This window comes from Salvelinus fontinalis, chromosome 21, assembly GCF_029448725.1.
Source record: "Salvelinus fontinalis isolate EN_2023a chromosome 21, ASM2944872v1, whole genome shotgun sequence".
NCBI lineage: Eukaryota > Metazoa > Chordata > Actinopteri > Salmoniformes > Salmonidae > Salvelinus > Salvelinus fontinalis.
Window position 1 is genome coordinate 49,635,115 of NC_074685.1, and position 16,367 is coordinate 49,651,481.

At 46.4% G+C, this 16,367-nt stretch overlaps 1 protein-coding gene, 2 non-coding genes and 1 pseudogene across 3 annotated transcripts; all 4 read left to right on the forward strand.

Annotated features, from left to right (window-relative positions):
• The first annotated feature begins 1,287 nt into the window (after positions 1-1,287).
• LOC129819217 (U2 spliceosomal RNA) lies at positions 1,288-1,471 on the forward strand. Its single transcript, XR_008754056.1, has one exon. It is a non-coding gene; the product is annotated as a U2 spliceosomal RNA (small nuclear RNA).
• Positions 1,472-1,781: 310 nt separating this feature from the next.
• Positions 1,782-1,898, forward strand: LOC129819231 (U5 spliceosomal RNA). The gene has a single exon (XR_008754063.1). It is a non-coding gene; the product is annotated as a U5 spliceosomal RNA (small nuclear RNA).
• A 7,663-nt stretch (positions 1,899-9,561) lies between these two features.
• On the forward strand, positions 9,562-9,741 carry LOC129819219 (U2 spliceosomal RNA; annotated as a pseudogene).
• Positions 9,742-14,216: 4,475 nt separating this feature from the next.
• Positions 14,217-16,028, forward strand: LOC129818293 (uncharacterized). Its single transcript, XM_055874036.1, has 3 exons — positions 14,217-14,268; positions 14,387-15,923; positions 16,006-16,028. The coding sequence occupies exons 2-3, from the start codon at positions 14,822-14,824 to the stop codon at positions 16,026-16,028; spliced, it is 1,125 nt and encodes a 374-aa protein (XP_055730011.1). The 5' UTR covers positions 14,217-14,268; positions 14,387-14,821.
• Positions 16,029-16,367: the final 339 nt, after the last annotated feature.

Below are 16,367 nucleotides of genomic sequence, written 5' to 3' on the forward strand. Positions count from 1 at the left end.
GCGACGCTGAACTGGAACATGGGCATCGCAGTGGTACAGAGGAAGCTAGCGATGTGGAGGGCTAGGTCTTTGTCCTTTATAGGCAAGGTCCTGGTTCTTAAGGTGGTTGTATTGCCGTCTCTTTTGTATTTGGCGTACATCTACCCTTTGCCGGCTTGTCTGAAGAGGCCTCTAGTGAGGCTTGTGTTTCAGTTCATGTGGGGAGGCAGGTACGAGTGGGTCGCCAGGGCATGCATGCTCTGTCCCATCGGGGAGGGAGGTAGGGGGGTACCGCATCTCCCCCTCAAGCTGGACGCAATTTGTTTCTTTTTTGTTGACAGAGCTTGCTCATCCGGTGATACACCCGCCCGGTTACCTCCTGCGGGTGTTCTTCTCGTATCAGGCGAGAAGCGTAATGGTGTGGTCTAACACGGGTCCTCGGGCGGAACAGCTGCCGTGGCACTTTGGCCATGCGGCCAAGTGGTTGCGTGCGCACCCCGAGGTTGAAGTCGCCCGAGTAGGTTTAGACCACAGGCACCTGTACGAGGAGGTCAGACGGGCAGGGAGTCCGGCGCCTGTAGTGGGTATCTCGGAAGTGGTCTGGGAGGGAGTGCAGGCGCGGGGCCTGGACAACAGGCTCAAGGACCTGAATTGGTTGAGCCTCCATAAGTGCTTGCCGGTGCGTTCAATTATGTACCGGCATAGTTTGGCGCGATCCCCCACCTGTCCAAGATCTGCTTGTGGCAGGGAGGAGACTGTGCGTCATGCCTTTTGGGACTGTGCCTTTGCCGGAGTAGTGTGGGCTATGGCACGGGTGTTGTTAGGAATGGTAAGAGGGGATTTTGTGTTGACTTGGGCTAGGTTAGAGGGAGGAGTAGGGAGAGCGAGGGGTACAGTTAGGGACGGGTTTCTGCTCTGGCTTCTCATGAGTCTCTTTAAGCGGGGGCTGTGGGAAGCCAGGCAGAACTTGGTCAAGACAGGGAGAGATTGGGGGGTGGAAGGGATAGTAAGGAGGGTGGAAGGAGATTTGAGGGGGAGGATGAAGAGGGAGGAGTTGAAGTGGGGGCAGCATGCTGCTCGGGAGAGGTGGAAAGGGGGTTTAGGACTGGGATTATTATAGAGACGTAAGGGTATAGATTAGGGACAGGGAGATAAGGAAAGGTATTGGTTAGGTATGACGGGGAGGGATGATGCTCCCCTGAGGGTTTTTGTTTGTTGATTAATTTTGTAAATAGATTTAAAATAATGCCATTATTTGATTTTGATTGCTAAAATATGATTTTGTAAAAATGAATGGTATTGAAGGTAATAAATTATTTTTTCTAAAAAATAAAAAAAATCTGTTCTTATCAGTTTAATATCGGATACGTCCCCCATCGGGGGACTACATATTAAATGGATTTTTCGAACAGGGAGTCAGAAATGGGGCTTGCTCCGTCCGCTCCACGCATCGACCCGGTATTGCAGTACCTCCGGGAACGGTGCAACACAATTCTCCCGTTGTCAAGGATAAAAAAGACACAAAGCTATCTAAACAGCTAGCAGAAAGAAAGGAAAAAGAAGAAAGATCCAAAGTGAAAGTAGGGCGAAGCGCTTTTCGTGGGTTCCCCCGTTTCCCGCCATTTTACTTAAAAAAAAAAAACGTTGGCCAGGATAGTGAGTGTCTGTCTGTCTGTCTGACTTTTTACCCACACACAGCCCTCGAAAAGTTGGCAGAGTGGGTTGGGTGACCACCCACCCGCGAGTTACCGGCCAAGAGTGCACAGTCTGTCTTGGGCCCCGACCGACCTCTGACTTCCATACGACTCTGGTTTCTCTTCATTACGCACAAGCCTTTCGCCTTTTACTAAAGACTTCCGTGGAGAGGAACACTCATGAGTTCAACGTATTTTTGGAAGGGCTTTGCTTCTTGCAGAGCCCGCTATATCTTGTTTCAAGAGAAATTGACAGAGATGATGACGCCGCCGCCGCAGAGACATTTTGCTCATGCGTTTGACTTAGAATCGGAGCGGTGTATTTTTCCACTCCCAAGTAGTCGCTAAGGGCAATTGAGTTCAAGCCCGACGACTGGCGTATTTGCCGGGCTTTGAACAAATAGTTGTCGCACTAGGCGTAAAGAGCTAGTGACTTAAAGACGAATTAGCGACTTTAAAAAAATAAAAAAACACCCGCCTGTCTGTCGCCAGTGAAAGGTTGGGTGGGTGGGTGGGTGGGGGAGGAGGAGGAGGAGCCGTCACCTTTTGCCAAACCAACCGCCAAAGTCTGCCGAGACCCCCGGGTGCCCGGCGGCTGCAGGGTTCCATTTGTGGGTTATCGCTTCTCGGCCTTTTGGCTCAGATCAAGCTTGGTACCGAGGTGCCCCACAGCTCGCTGAGTTAAAAGCCGATGGCCGGAGGGCAGGATCAACAGTCAGCCAGAGGGGCTGGACTGCGCAATACATTGCAGTTCGTTTGGAATTACAAGGGCCAGCAAATTGGAAATAGAGAATGGTTCATCAGGACAATGATCATTGAAGGGTTAAAGGTGGACCCAGGGCACGTTTACTGCTTGCAGCGGAATATGGCGGCGGAGGGCTACGACCTGTCTCTAAACAGCGAGGGCTTGTATAGGCGGTGTTTGGACACTTGCAAAGAGAAGGCAGCCAGTGATCCTTTCTCAAACTTTCAGGTTCTCCCCTTGTGCCGATTGGATTTAAAGGTCATCACCGTGCACATTTACAACCCCTATGTGGGGGATGACAGCATTGGGGCTTTTCTAGGCCGGTTTGGTAAAGTGAGTCCCGGGGTGCGGTATTTATGGGACGGGTATGGAATCTGGTCAGGGAGGAGACAGTTCCGTGTCGCACTGAACAGAGATCCGGAAGGAGCTGATCAGTTGGTTCACCCACCAGCCTATTTCTCCATTGGAGCGGACCGGGGGTACCTGTTTTATTCAGGCCAACCAAGTTTTTGTAGACACTGCCGTAGCTTCGGTCATTTGGCCACGGGATGCAATCTACTGAAGTGCAGAAACTGTGGGAAACCAGGTCACGGGGCAGCCAACTGCAGGGAGGCTCGAGTGTGCAATGGCTGTGGGAAGGAGGGCCATTTGTACAAAGACTGTCCAAATAGACAACGGACCTATGCGGAGGCAGCCGGCCTGGGCAACGAGGAAGGTGCTGCGAGCTCTCCCCTCCGGCCAATAGAAGTGGTTCTTGAGGAAATTAGAGCGGCGGCAGCGGGGATGGCGAAAGCCCCAGGGGAAAGTGCAGTAAAGGAGGTCCGTCCGACGGGGACTGAGGAGGAGATGGAGCTGCTGACGGGAGCTTGGGAGGATAGTCTGCTGAGTGAGATGTCAGAAGATTCGGCTTCCCGAACCCCTACGCGGAAGATGAGGTCGTCTTCGGCAGGCGGGTCAACTGGATCGGCATCTTCAGATAATGGAGAGTCCGGGAAGGTGTACAAAGGGAAAAGAAAGAAGAGGAGGGTGGTACCTGAAAGGGTGGTGGTGGAAAAGCATAGGAGGCCAGAGGTGCCCACCTCCAACCGGTTTACAGTGCTAAACCCTGATACTGGGGATGAAGGGTCAGATGTGGGGGCTAAGACCCAGGATCCAGTTGTTTTGAAGGTTTCTGCGTCGGCGGCCTCTGAAGCCTCGGTGGGGGGGTCTGGAGAGCAGGTCCATGGGCCCTGTTTGGTTCCTGCGCTTCCTGGGACAGGCACCTCGGAGATGGACACCAATCCTGAGGAGGCTTCTTTGGACTGTGCACAGGTACTGTCCGGGGGAGACCACTCTTCCAGTCCTGGGGAAGCATCGCAGGTCAGTGGACAGGTATCAACCTGTGTGGGCTTTTCCAGCCCTAAACGCTCTTTCGTGGCGCCAGGCACGCCGAACAGTGACAAATACCTGGAAGGGGTGAGTGACTTTGGGATGGGGGAGGCTCCTACCTGCCAGACTGTATGTATGGGTGATCTCGTTTAGTTATTTCTTCTTTTTTATGACCTTTTTTACAGCAGTGACAGTAAATGTAAGGGGATTAAGGGATATGGGGAAGAGAGGAGGGGTGTTTCAGTACCTTTCCTGTATCTCCTTCCAGGTTTGTTTTTTACAAGAGGTTCATTTAAGGGACATGGGGGATATTTCTGTGTTTTCAAGGGGGTGGGCGAAGGGAGAGTCCAGATGGGGGATAGGGGGGGTTCACTCCTCTGGGGTGGGGATTTTGTTTGGGGATAGGGACTTTTGTGTGGTGGGTTCTTTTTCTGTCATAGAGGGGAGGGTTTTAGTTGTTGATGCAGACTGGAGGGGGGCGAAGTTTCGTTTTATTAACATTTATGCACCTGCTGAACCTCGAGGTAGAAAATATATTTTTCTGGCTCTACCAGATGTTTGTGTTACGAACCGAACTGTGGTTTTGGGTGGGGATTTCAATGTCTCTTTCGAAGGCACTGGGGATTTTAGCCTACCCTATTTGGTTTCTGTGGTTAAAGATTTTTCTTTTAGGGACTCGTTCAGAGTCTGTGACCCCAATGGGGAGGGTATGACATGGGCAAACTCAAGGGGTTCCCGTAGTCGTATAGATTTAATTTTTTTACCTGTATCTGTGCCAATATCACAAGTCACTGTGTCTCCGGTCTGGTTTTCTGACCATTGCCAGGTCAAGGTAGTTTTCTCGGTAGACGTGCCAATATTTGGCAGAGGTTTTTGGAAACTAAACTCCAAAATTTTGGAGGATCTTTCTTTTAGGGAGGCTTTTATTTCCCATTATGAAATCTGGGGGGACCTCAAGCCTTTTTTTGGTTCCTTAGTTGAATGGTGGGAGTGCGTAAAGCGCAATGTGCGCACCCTGGCCATTTCGCACTGTGTCGCTAAGGCCCGAGCAGATAGGGAGGTTTTTCAGCGGCTTCAGAGGGAGCTGACTGTCTTGGTGTCAGCTGAGAATAAGGGTGAGGGGAGGGATGTGGAGAGGATGGAGGTTTTAAAAAGTAAGTTGGGGCTGTATTTTCAGGGGAAGGCCAGGGACTTTCTCTTTAGGTTGAGGCTGCTTTGCGGGGCTTACCAAGCAACAAGGTGCCAGGCTACGATGGGCTTCCTCGGGAGTTTTATGTTACTTTTTGGGAGATTTTGGGCAGAGATTTTCTTTCGGTAATTAAAGCGGTGTATGATTCAGGGCTCCTGGGGTCTTCAATGAGGGAGGGGGTTTTGATGCTGCTCTTCAAGAAAGAGGAAAGGGATAACCTGGGGAATTACAGGCCCATTACGCTATTGTGTGCAGATTATAAGGTGGTAGCCCGTGTCCTAGCGGGCCGCCTAAGGAAGGTTCTGCCCCATGTCATACATGAGGACCAGACCTGTGGGGTGGAGGGGAGGTCCATACATTGGAACCTGAGTTTGGTGAGAGATTGTATTGCTTGGGCCCAGGACAGAGGGGTGCACCTCATGTTGGTGGGTTTAGACATGGAAAAAGCTTTCGATAAGGTGCACCATGGGTTTCTTTTTTCAGTTTTGGAAAGGATGGGTTTTGGGGCTGGGTTCTTGAGGTGGGTGGGGATTCTATATACTGCAGTGGGAAGTAGGGTTTTAGTAAATGGGCATGTAGGAGAGGTGGTTCCCCAGCAGACTGGGGTACGTCAAGGCTGCCCTTTGTCTCCACTTCTCTTTGTGTTGTACATGGAGCCTCTAGCAGCAGCTTTCCGGGCAGACGCACGTATTGTGGGCCTCCGGCCCCCTGGCGGGGGCTTTTCAGAGGTCAAGATCTCCCAGTATGCGGACGACATGACTCTGTTTCTGACATCCGAGAGGAGTGTCGCCAGGGCAGTGGAGGTCCTGGGGGAGTTCGGACAGGCATCTGGGGCTAGGGTCAACCTGGGGAAATCCTCAGTTAAGTTTTTTGGACCGTGGGCTGGGAGAGAGGAAGGCCTCAGTGGCCTCCCGCTCTGCTCGGGGCCTATGAGGGTCCTGGGAGTGGATTTTGAAGTGACAGGTAGCGAGGGCATCAACTGGGGAAAGAGGATTGCGAAAGTGCGCACCAGGGTGGGCCTGTGGAAAGCTCGTAGGCTCTCTACGAGTGGACGGGTTCTGGTCATTAAAGCAGACATTCTTCCGTCTTTGGTTTATTTGGCCTATGTTCCTCATTACAGGAAGGATTTAGTGCGAACCGTCTTTTCTTTTGTTTGGGGAGGCTATGAGTATGTAAAAAGGGACTGGATGGTGCAATCAGTGGAGGAGGGAGGAAGGGGAGTTCCTGACCTCCCTCTGAAGTTGGACACTATTTTCTTTTCTTCAATATGTAAAAATCTGGTTAACCCTTGCAACCATGGCGTCAAGGCTTTTGGTTTGTTTTGGCTATCTTTCCCTCTGCGAAGGTTGGTAGCCTGGGACAATTCCCGACCTAAGGCGGAAACCCTCCCGGCTCATTTCCAACATGCAGTGAAGTGGAGCAGAAGGCACACTGAGTGCCAGGAGGGTCTGCTCTGCATGGACCACAGGGCTTTATACAGGACCTTGGTGGCTAAGAGGGGTCCTGTCGGTGTCTATGGGGTGGGGCCGGTGGTGTGGCAGGCGATTCAGCAGAAGGGTCTCTCTAACAGGTTGAAGGATCTAAATTGGTTGTGCTTACATGTGCATCTGCCAGTTAGGGAGGTCCTTTACAGGCACGGCCTGTCAAAGGTCAAGGTATGCCCAGGGGAGGGGTGTGAAGGCGAGGAGACGCTCTGTCACACTTTTTGGGAGTGCTCCTTTGCCAAGAGGGTTTGAGGGGGATTTGGGCTCTTTCTTCCAGGTGCTGGGGATTCTATCTTTTGATGCAGTTATGTTGGGGCGGGGTTTGGGGATCAGGAGCGGGAGGTGATGCTTTTTAATTTGGCTCCTGATTTCCTTGGGGAAGTCGGCTCTGTGGAATTCAAGGGTGGTTTTGGTTAAATCCAATGTGGACTGGGGAGTGGGTGGAGTGGTTAGTAGGGTTAGAGCTGATCTGAGAAAAAGGTTTGATTTCGATGTGGACAAATACGGCTTCCATGCCTCTAAGGAACGCTGGAAGTACCTTTATGAGTAAGAGGCCTTGTTGCAGTGGTTGGGCCAAAGTGTAATTTCTGTTTGTGTTGTTATTTCCATGTCTCGGTTTTTGTTAGCCGGGTCTTGAAATGTCCAGTGTTTTGGAAAATGTGAAGTGTTTAAAAGGAATGGTTTAGTTTAATTATTATTTTTTTTATTTTTTTTAAATTTAAAAAATCTGGATGGCTGTGTGCTTTACAGTTTTTTTGGATTGCTTACACACTAAAATTAAAAGTAGTACACTATTAGCAAAACCTTACACTCAAGAAGCAAAACATCAGCCCATATTTGCACAACTATAAGCACATTGTCAACTTCACACTTGTTGCAAAACACTAAACACACATTACACACAAAAATATATCATGAAGTCACGTCCTTGCAATACCAAAGCACTGACTGTCAAATTACCACACCCTCCAACCAATTGGTTCAACACAGTCATCAGGTGTGCAAACACTCGTTTACTTAATTGTAGACACACCAATCAGGTGTATAAGCACTATAAAAAGCAGCAGGTGAGTTCATCGGTCTTCAAGCACAATGGAAAGAGTCAGAGAAAGAGTAAGATGACGAGGAGGAGGATGAAGACAAGAAGGTGCTCAAAGAGGACCGAATCTAAAAAATGAGATCCGCGCAACACTGGTTGACCACGTTGTCAACCACGGCCTGGCGCTGAGGGAGGCTGGACTGCGAGTACAGCCAAATCTAAGCCGATATACAGTGACAAGTGTGATGAGAACATTGACTGGAAAATAGGTATTGTAAAAATATCATCATATCAAAAACATCTGCACGGTTTCAGTAACTGCTTACAGGACTGTATTCTATGCACTTCTGTTACCTTTTCCTGTGAAATTACTGTACTATTGTATACTGTTTTTTTTCTACATAGGATTGAAGGTCAGGGACGACAAGGGGGAAGGCCTCCGATGCTCACAGAACAGCAAGAGAGGGAGAAAGTAAACATGGTTTTGGCCAACAATGCTATAACACTCAAGCAGCTCCAAGCTAACATTGTCAATAACCACGCCATTTTCAACGATATCCATCAGGTCGCAACATCAACACTGGCACGCATCCTAAAAAAAAAACATATTCAAATGAAGCAAATTTATCGAGTGCCTTTCGAGCGCAATTCCGAAAGGGTGAAACAACTGCGGCAGAGGTATGTATTCACTTTAGCAGTGTGATCTTGCATACTGTCTCATAATATTTTACTGTACTGTAATATGTATACTAGATCTACACTGAACTACACAACCTTGCCTGACACTGTTTTTCAGAGAGTTTTACGAATGGATGGAGGGGAGATCCAGCATGAGTTCATTTACGTAGATGAGGCTGGGTTCAACCTGACGAGAACACGAAGAAACATCATTGGCCACAGGGCTATAGTCAATGTCCCAGGGCAACGTGGGGGTAATCTAACACTCTGTGCAGCCATTACACAGAATGGGGTCCTCCACCGCCATGCCCATATGGGCCCTTACAACACAGCACTCATACTTACATTCTTGGACCAATTGCACAACATAACAGCAGCAAATCAAATCGATCATATGCAATACATTGTTGTCTGGGATAATGTGTCTTTCCACCGCTCTGCTCTGGTTCAGAACTGGTTTCAGCAACATCCACATTTCACCGTCCTATATCTTCCACCATACTCTCCATTCCTCAACCCTATAGAAGAGTTTTTCTCGGCATGGCAGTGGAAGGTATATGATCTCCGTCTCCAGGCTGAGGTACCCCTCATCCAAGCCATGGAAGAGGCCTGTGACCAGATGGAGGTAGCAGCAATGCAAGGATGGATTCGTCATTCAAGACGTTTCTTTCCAAGGTGTCTTGCTAATGACAACATTGCCTGCGATGTTGATGAAATTCTCTGGCCAGATCCAGCGAGGCAAAGAGACAATGTCTAGTTATTTTTTTTTACGTAAAGTGACGTTTGGTTACAGTACTATGAATCTCCATGTTAACATTTTGGGCGTGTTGAGAAATAAATGAGTTTCTTCAGTCTGCAACATTGGTCTTGTGTAGTGTTTGGTGAATTTACATTATATTTGTACTTTGTTGATAGTAGCCTACTCTAATCATAGGGAAGTAGAAGTGCTAAAAGTGTTTTACACAAGAGTGTTTAATTTTGCAAAGGATCTGTAGTGTTTTGCTAATTGGGTGTGGTTGTGCTAATTGTGTGTAGTGTTTTGAAAATCATGCTTAAGCAATCAAAAAAAACTCAATAGGTTGGCCGTAAAGGAGAGGATGTAGAGGCACAACTGTGCAGAGTGCCCCAGGTGCAAAACAAGTGAAACAAAAATGCATGTATTGTGGGAGTGTTATTAACCCGTTATTAACATGGTCTGCAACAAGATTGTTTTGAATGGTAAGAATATAGTGTATGCCTTCTATTTGTTTGTATGGAAGTTAAGAAATGTGATTGAAATGGACAAATACGTGCACGGGGAAGACTTTTGTAAGGGAATTTGGAGAAGTGTAAAACTTGTATAAAAATGGAAAAGTGTTGATGGAAAAAGAATGTCACAGTAAATTGTAAATTTTTGTAATAATAAAAATAAATCTGTTCTTATCAGTTTAATATCTGATACACCCCCCATTGGGGGACTACATATTAAATGGATTTTTCGAACAGGGTATCGGAAATGGGGCTTGCTCCATCCGCTCCACGCATCGACCCGGTATTGCAGTACCTCCGGGAACGGTGCAACACATTTCTCCCGTTGTCAAGGAAAAAAAATACACCCAGCTATGTAAACAGCTAGCAGCAGAAGAAAAGGAAAGAAAAAATAAACATCCAAAGTGAAAGTAGGGCGAAGCGCTCTTCATGGGTTCCCCCGTTTCCCGCCATTTTACAAAAAACATTTGTGGCCTGCTGGAGGTCATTTTGCAGGGCTATGGCAGTGCTCCTCCTTGCAAAGAGGCGGGGGTAGCGGTCCTGCTGCTGGGTTGTTGCCCTCCTACGGCCTACTCCACGTCTCCTGATGTACTGGCCTGTCTCCTGGTAGCGCCTCCATGCTCTGGACACTACGCTGACAGACACAGCAAACCTTCTTGCCACAGCTCGCATTGATGTGCCATCCTGGATGAGCTGCACTACCTGAGCCACTTGTGTGGGTTGTAGACTCCGTCTCATGCTACCACTAGAGTGAAAGCACCACCAGCATTCAAAAGTGACCAAAACATCAGCCAGGAAGCATAGGAACTGAGAAGTGGTCTGTGGTCACCACCTGCAGAAACACTCCTTTATTGGGGGTGTCTTGCTAATTGCCTATAATTTCCACCTTTTGTCTATTCCATTTGCACAAAGGTATGTGAAATTGATTGTCAATCAGTGTTGCTTCCTAAGTGGACAGTTTGATTTCACAGAAGTGTGATTGACTTGGAGTTACATTGTGTTGTTTAAGTGTTCCCTTTTTTTTTGAGCAGTGTATTTAATGTGTATAGCCCTGAAAGCCTATGCAAGTACCAGTGCATATCTATGGGCCTTTTGGCATTTGTGCAAGTGCCATTCTATTGGACTTTTGGCATTTGTGGAAGTGCCATTCTGGCATGTGTCATCTGAGCCACAGGCTCTGTGGCCTCTGTCATGGAAAATCGGTTCAAATATAACACTTACAAGAACTTGTGAAATCAATTGGCTTTTAATACAGAGTATATCAAGCCTGGAATGGTCCGCGGAACACACACCGCTTCCCAGAGCCCCGGCTCCTGTATTTATACACATATAGCATATGGGTCCAACCCATCTGCAAATAAACATTATTCCCCTCATTTCTCTGCCACCATTATCTTTTTAGTTCAGGCTTCCTGCTTGTTCACGCCTACTAACGCCTATATCTGCTTTCAGTTAGATTATAATAGTGGCCAGACCCGTGCTTGTCCTAAAAATAATATATGTCCATCTATCCTATAGGCCTATGCCTTAGCCCTGTATTTAGCTCAGTGTCTCAGTATGTTCTCTGGTATGTGTGCCCTTATTAGGATCAGCAGACTATGTGTCTCCTCTTATCATTCGTGTGTCCAGTTGTCCTGGGCGCCTATGTGTCGCCTTCTCTTCGTGTGGTCTGTTTTTAATGTTCAGCTGTCCTGTACATTTGTGTTATCTATGTGTCTCATTTACTCCTACACCTCCAAGGGCAGTGCACTATGAATTGAATCCCAGTCAGAGAGATTAAAGTAGATGTCACACGTCCAGATTTGATGGATGACCCTATGTGGTCCTATGTGAGCCTATGTGACCGCTATGTGAACCTAAGGGGTTGCCTGTCAGGGCATTCTGATGGTTAGGTGGGGGTCTTTGGGTAAGGGTCCAGTTGTCAGGTCAACCGGTAATGATTTATGACCCCATCCTGATTTATGACCCTATGTAATGATTTATGACCCCCCTGATGGTTAGGTGGGGGTCTTTGGGTAAGGGTCCAGTTGTCAGGTCAACCGGTAATGATTTATGACCCAAGCCTGATTTATGACCCTATGTAATGATTTATGACCCTATGTCCTGTTGTAGCAGGCATGCCCATATTTGGGCTTCCGGTCAGGACATCCTGGCCGGGGTGGGGGTCTTTGGGGTAAGTGTCAAGTTGTCAATGTCGTAAATCAGAAAAAGATCATGATTTATGACCCTATGTAGTGATTGATGCCCCAATGGTTTGTAGAAAGGGGGGCATGCCCATATTTGGGCTTCCGGTCAGGACATTCTGATGGTTAGGGGGGGCTTTTTGGGGGTAAGTGACCAGGTGTCATGTCAAACTGTTCCTGGATGTCTAGTGTTGGGGGGGTTGTTAATGAACATTTCAAAGAGGCTGGCTTTGCAGAAGCCTTATAAAGCCCCAAAACAATGCATGTTTAAGATTGTACAAGATAAACACCCTGAATATTAAACAAAAATGACACATATGTCAATTTATGGTATGTTATGCTCGGCTTGTCATGAACCCAGTGAACAAAGCATTGAGGAAGTTCTGTGTGAAGCTCCAGAATGTTTTAAAGGATTTTTGGGTACGAGTGAGGGCCATATGTCTTACATATTCCAGCCGGAGGATTCTACGGTAAAGATCTTCAACGCCAGTGGCCCCAAACCCGTTTATCAGGCAAAACCTGGGAGTTTTTCTCCTGCTCTGGGCATGAGAGAATGGCTAAACATCAGGCTGGCTCTTTGTAAAATTGAACAGGTCCTGAGTGGCACAGCTGTGCCAGGCTATGCGTTGGAAGAACAGGTCTTCGGACGCAGTGATCTCAAGGCTCTAAGAATTGCTTCAATCTACTATAACCCGGACAACAAAGTGACAATTTTAGCCTGTCAAGTTTATGATGCGGGTAATGCTACAAAGTCTGTCAATTCTCCAGTAGCATCCAGAGCATGCAAAGATGTAAACTTTTTTATTCCTGTGTTTAGTTTTAAATGGGTGGATTATCCAATTTTCATAACACTTATGAATAAGCTGGACATTCTCTTCAAAAATCGCGAACAGTTAAGACGCTGGCCTCGACTTTTCTTGAGACATAGCCAGGACCAAAAGGCCCGACGTAGGATGTACCCCTGGAGTGAAAACTTACCAAGTGTTGATGAGCCTGGCAAGAGATCCCGGCATTTTGATGACCAACTGGACACTGACAATGGGGGGTGGTTGCATCAGATCCCTGGATCTGTAAGAAAGGCTTCGTAAAATACCTTAAGAATGTAAGGCTATAAAATGTATGTACTAAATATTTTGAATGAAATAAAATGGTTTTTAAAAACAGAATCTCACCACGTTATGAACTCTCGCGTTTGTTCACGCTTAGCGCAGTCTGTCCCTGAGAAAAAAAAAAAAACTTGCGCAATGTGCGCGCGTATGGGCGTGCTTGTGCTGTAGTGGCTGTGTGTGTGTGTGGGTGTGTGTGTGTTTCAAAAACAGAAAAAGGGGGGCGAGGTGTTTGTTAAAAAAATACCCTTGCATCTGCGCTCAAGGCTCTCTCTCTCTATGCATGGGGGGTCGTTTGAAACCAGGGTTTACACTATCTGGCAAAACAGATGCCTAAAAGTCATTCAGCCCAGCGCTGTCGAGACCTCCCCACCCCCAGCATCTAGATGCTAGCCCCCGGAGATTTTAGAATATCAAAAGATACCTAATGTTTAGACGCCACCCAATACCCTATGTTTGAACCAAATGGCTGGTGTTTGAACCACATGCCTTAGGTTTCAAAGATAACTTTTTAGGCGGTTTTAGCGCGAAAAATACGACACCACTAGAGTCCGACGGCTACAAAAGCTAAGCAAAACAGGTCCCCCTGTTAGCATCGTTTTCGCGCATTTACCCTACAGCATTCCTCCAGGAATAGTTATCGGACGGACCCCGTTAAAAAAGATCTGGTAAATACCCTCCTGATGGATATTTCTCAAGGTTAGTTCTTGAAATAAATATTTACATATGCTATATATTAGATTTGTTTGTTCTTGGGAATTGTTTGAAAACGTTGTATGTTATAGAAATATTAAACAGGCCTTAGGGCCCGGATTCTTAACGTATAAAATGTCAATATTAGCTAAAATGATTAGAGCTTTAATATTATCTAATGTTTTTTTAGATTCTCAAACCTTCACTCAGATTCTCCGAGATATAACTGAACTCGAACCGGTCGTAGGGTCTCCGGAACAAATTGTTTACATCCCAACGCCGACCCTGAATTGTAGTAAGTAAGATTCCAAGAATTCCGTAAGAATATTTATACCTTAAAAACAAAAAGTATCGGCATCTTATATTAAAAGTTATTTTATGTGTTTACAGCTGAAATACCTCCTAGAACTGGTGCCATAGGGAGTCTACACGGTTTCTGTGAAGGATATGCCTACGAGACAATTGTGCCCTACTCCCAGGATGTATTTACACACAAGCCGCAAACAGAGACTTTAAACGGCCTGTCAACTCCCCTGACCCAGGACCGTTGGACGCCCCCTATTAAACACCAACGAACAATCAGGGCCCAGATCCACAGGTCCGCTTCACCCGAACAATACTACTGGGAGGGTATTCACGAGACAGCGTTACAAGGACAAGGTATGAATCAATTATCATTTATATATATATATTTTATTTTTATGCCTGAATATGTTTAAACATGGACTAATGGTGTTTTTTTTTTTTTTACTTTCAGGCTCACAAGCTACAGAACAGGCAGATGCTATAATTAGGGTTGCCCAAAGACACGTTCCCGAGTTCTCAGAGCTTCTTCAGAACAGCCCTCTTCAAAAAAGCCGAGGTATTTAATTAATGTATTGTTAATATATAGGCTTATATCTGAAATGTATTTTACATTTTTATCAAACATATTTTAGGGTTAATAACCTATTTTTCTGTATGTATTATTTTTAATGCAGACTCCTCGCCTGCTTATAAAGACCTCCAAGAAGCTACACATCTAGATCCCGAGGAGGCGCCAAAGACCCCAGTCACCAGAACAGCGAAGCCTGATGATTTCAAAGTTTTAAATGACATTTCTGAGGTAGACGATTTGATGTTCTGTGAAGTGGCCAACCTTATTGAAGCGGCCAATTCTGGTGGGCCAACAGCCTCTTGTGAAATAGACCAAGCCGTGCTTTTCAAGGCTTTTACACAGGGTTTAAAATCACGAAAGGCTTTACTTCAACGTCGTATGGGTATTCTATTCGAACATCAATACAATCAGGATGTGTCATTCTGGCGTAGAGAGCTTCCCCGCATGTTAAACAACAGTAGGGTTAAAACAAGCAAATACCTCCGTTAAAAAACACATATGTAAAAAAACACAAGCACACACATCCTTAAGTAGAGAAATGGCGCCCCCTATAGACCTAAGCGAGACAATTGAAACCCTCTTAGCGGAAATCCCTACAGAGCTCCAAGATATAATTAACCATATGAATGATTCTGGGCTAATTGACATAGGGGCTATAGATGAAAACCTATTATCCCAGATTCCCTCCGAACTCATTGAAATTATTACACGTATGAATGAGTCAGGGTCTGCAGATGAAAACAGGTTATCACAGATACCCGAATCAATCATATCTTTAATTACCCAGATGAACGAGAGCCCAAGGTTTAATTCTGCACCCCCTACACCTCTAAGCCATCCTTTAACACCCTTGTTCGAAGAGGAAACCCAATACGATGTTTTTGAACAGCTGAACAAATGTCTATCAAATCTGGAGCGGGAAGGTCTTGATCACAATGTACAGAACGAAAGCCCTAGGTTTAATTCTGCACCACCTACACCTCTAAGCCAGCCTTTAACACCCATGTCTGAAGAGTCTGAAACCCAATACGATGTTTTTGAACAGTTGGACGATTGTCTAGCAAATCAGGATGGGGATGGTCTTGATCGCAGTGAACATGTTTTGTATCGAAATAAATTCCACAATATTGAGGTTCGACAGTTTTTCAATTTCGCATGGGGGGGTCAGATTCGGGAATATGCTGTGTTTTACGTAATGCTTATGGACACTTTGAATGAACTGGTAGATAGAGTTAGAGCTTATAGCCAACCAAGGGATACCTTACAGTTGGAAATTTTAGGAGACAGTCTGCAGAGCCGTGTGTCGCTTATTTTAAATAGGGGTGAAGCAGATCTTGAACAATTTGTTAACCTGCTAGAACGCCTTGTTCAGTCAAATTTAAACGTGCTAGCAGATAGGACCCTCGAACTTGTAGTACAATTAGTCCGGCCACCCCAAGGAGGCGGCGGGCAGAGACGTAAACTCGATAGCCTGATGCAGTCCGAAATCATAAGCAATAAAAAGGCCTACCTCATAATCGTTCACAATCATGGTAATAAGCTATGCTTTGCCATAGGTTTGGACCACTTACTCAGCCCAGGATGTACAGAGCGCGAAGCGTTACAGAAAGCTCAAGAGCTACAAAAGGCTGTGGGTTTAGGTATACAGGATGCTGTGGCTTTCTCAGACATAGGCAAATTTGAAAACTTTCTGAATATCAAGATTGTGGTTTTGTACCACAGCAGGGCTAATGACGCGCTCCTGAAGTTCCAAAATATACAAGAGCCACACCCTAAGACTATGTACTTTTATGTGCAAAATGAGCATTACTATGCCGTAACTAACATCACAGCATTTTTAGGCGCCCCATATGTCTGTCCAGCCTGTCATACCGGCTACACCCGCAAGGGGGGGCACTCGTGCCGTTATAACTGTTCAGTATGTCTGGATAAACATTGCCCTATGCAACCGCTAAACTTGACACCCTGTGAGGATTGTCACCGCACATGTCGTTCAGCCTACTGTTACGAAAAACACAAAACTGAAACATGGCACCCCAAGGCCTGTAAATCTGTAAGCATTTGTGACATTAACAAGAAATGTC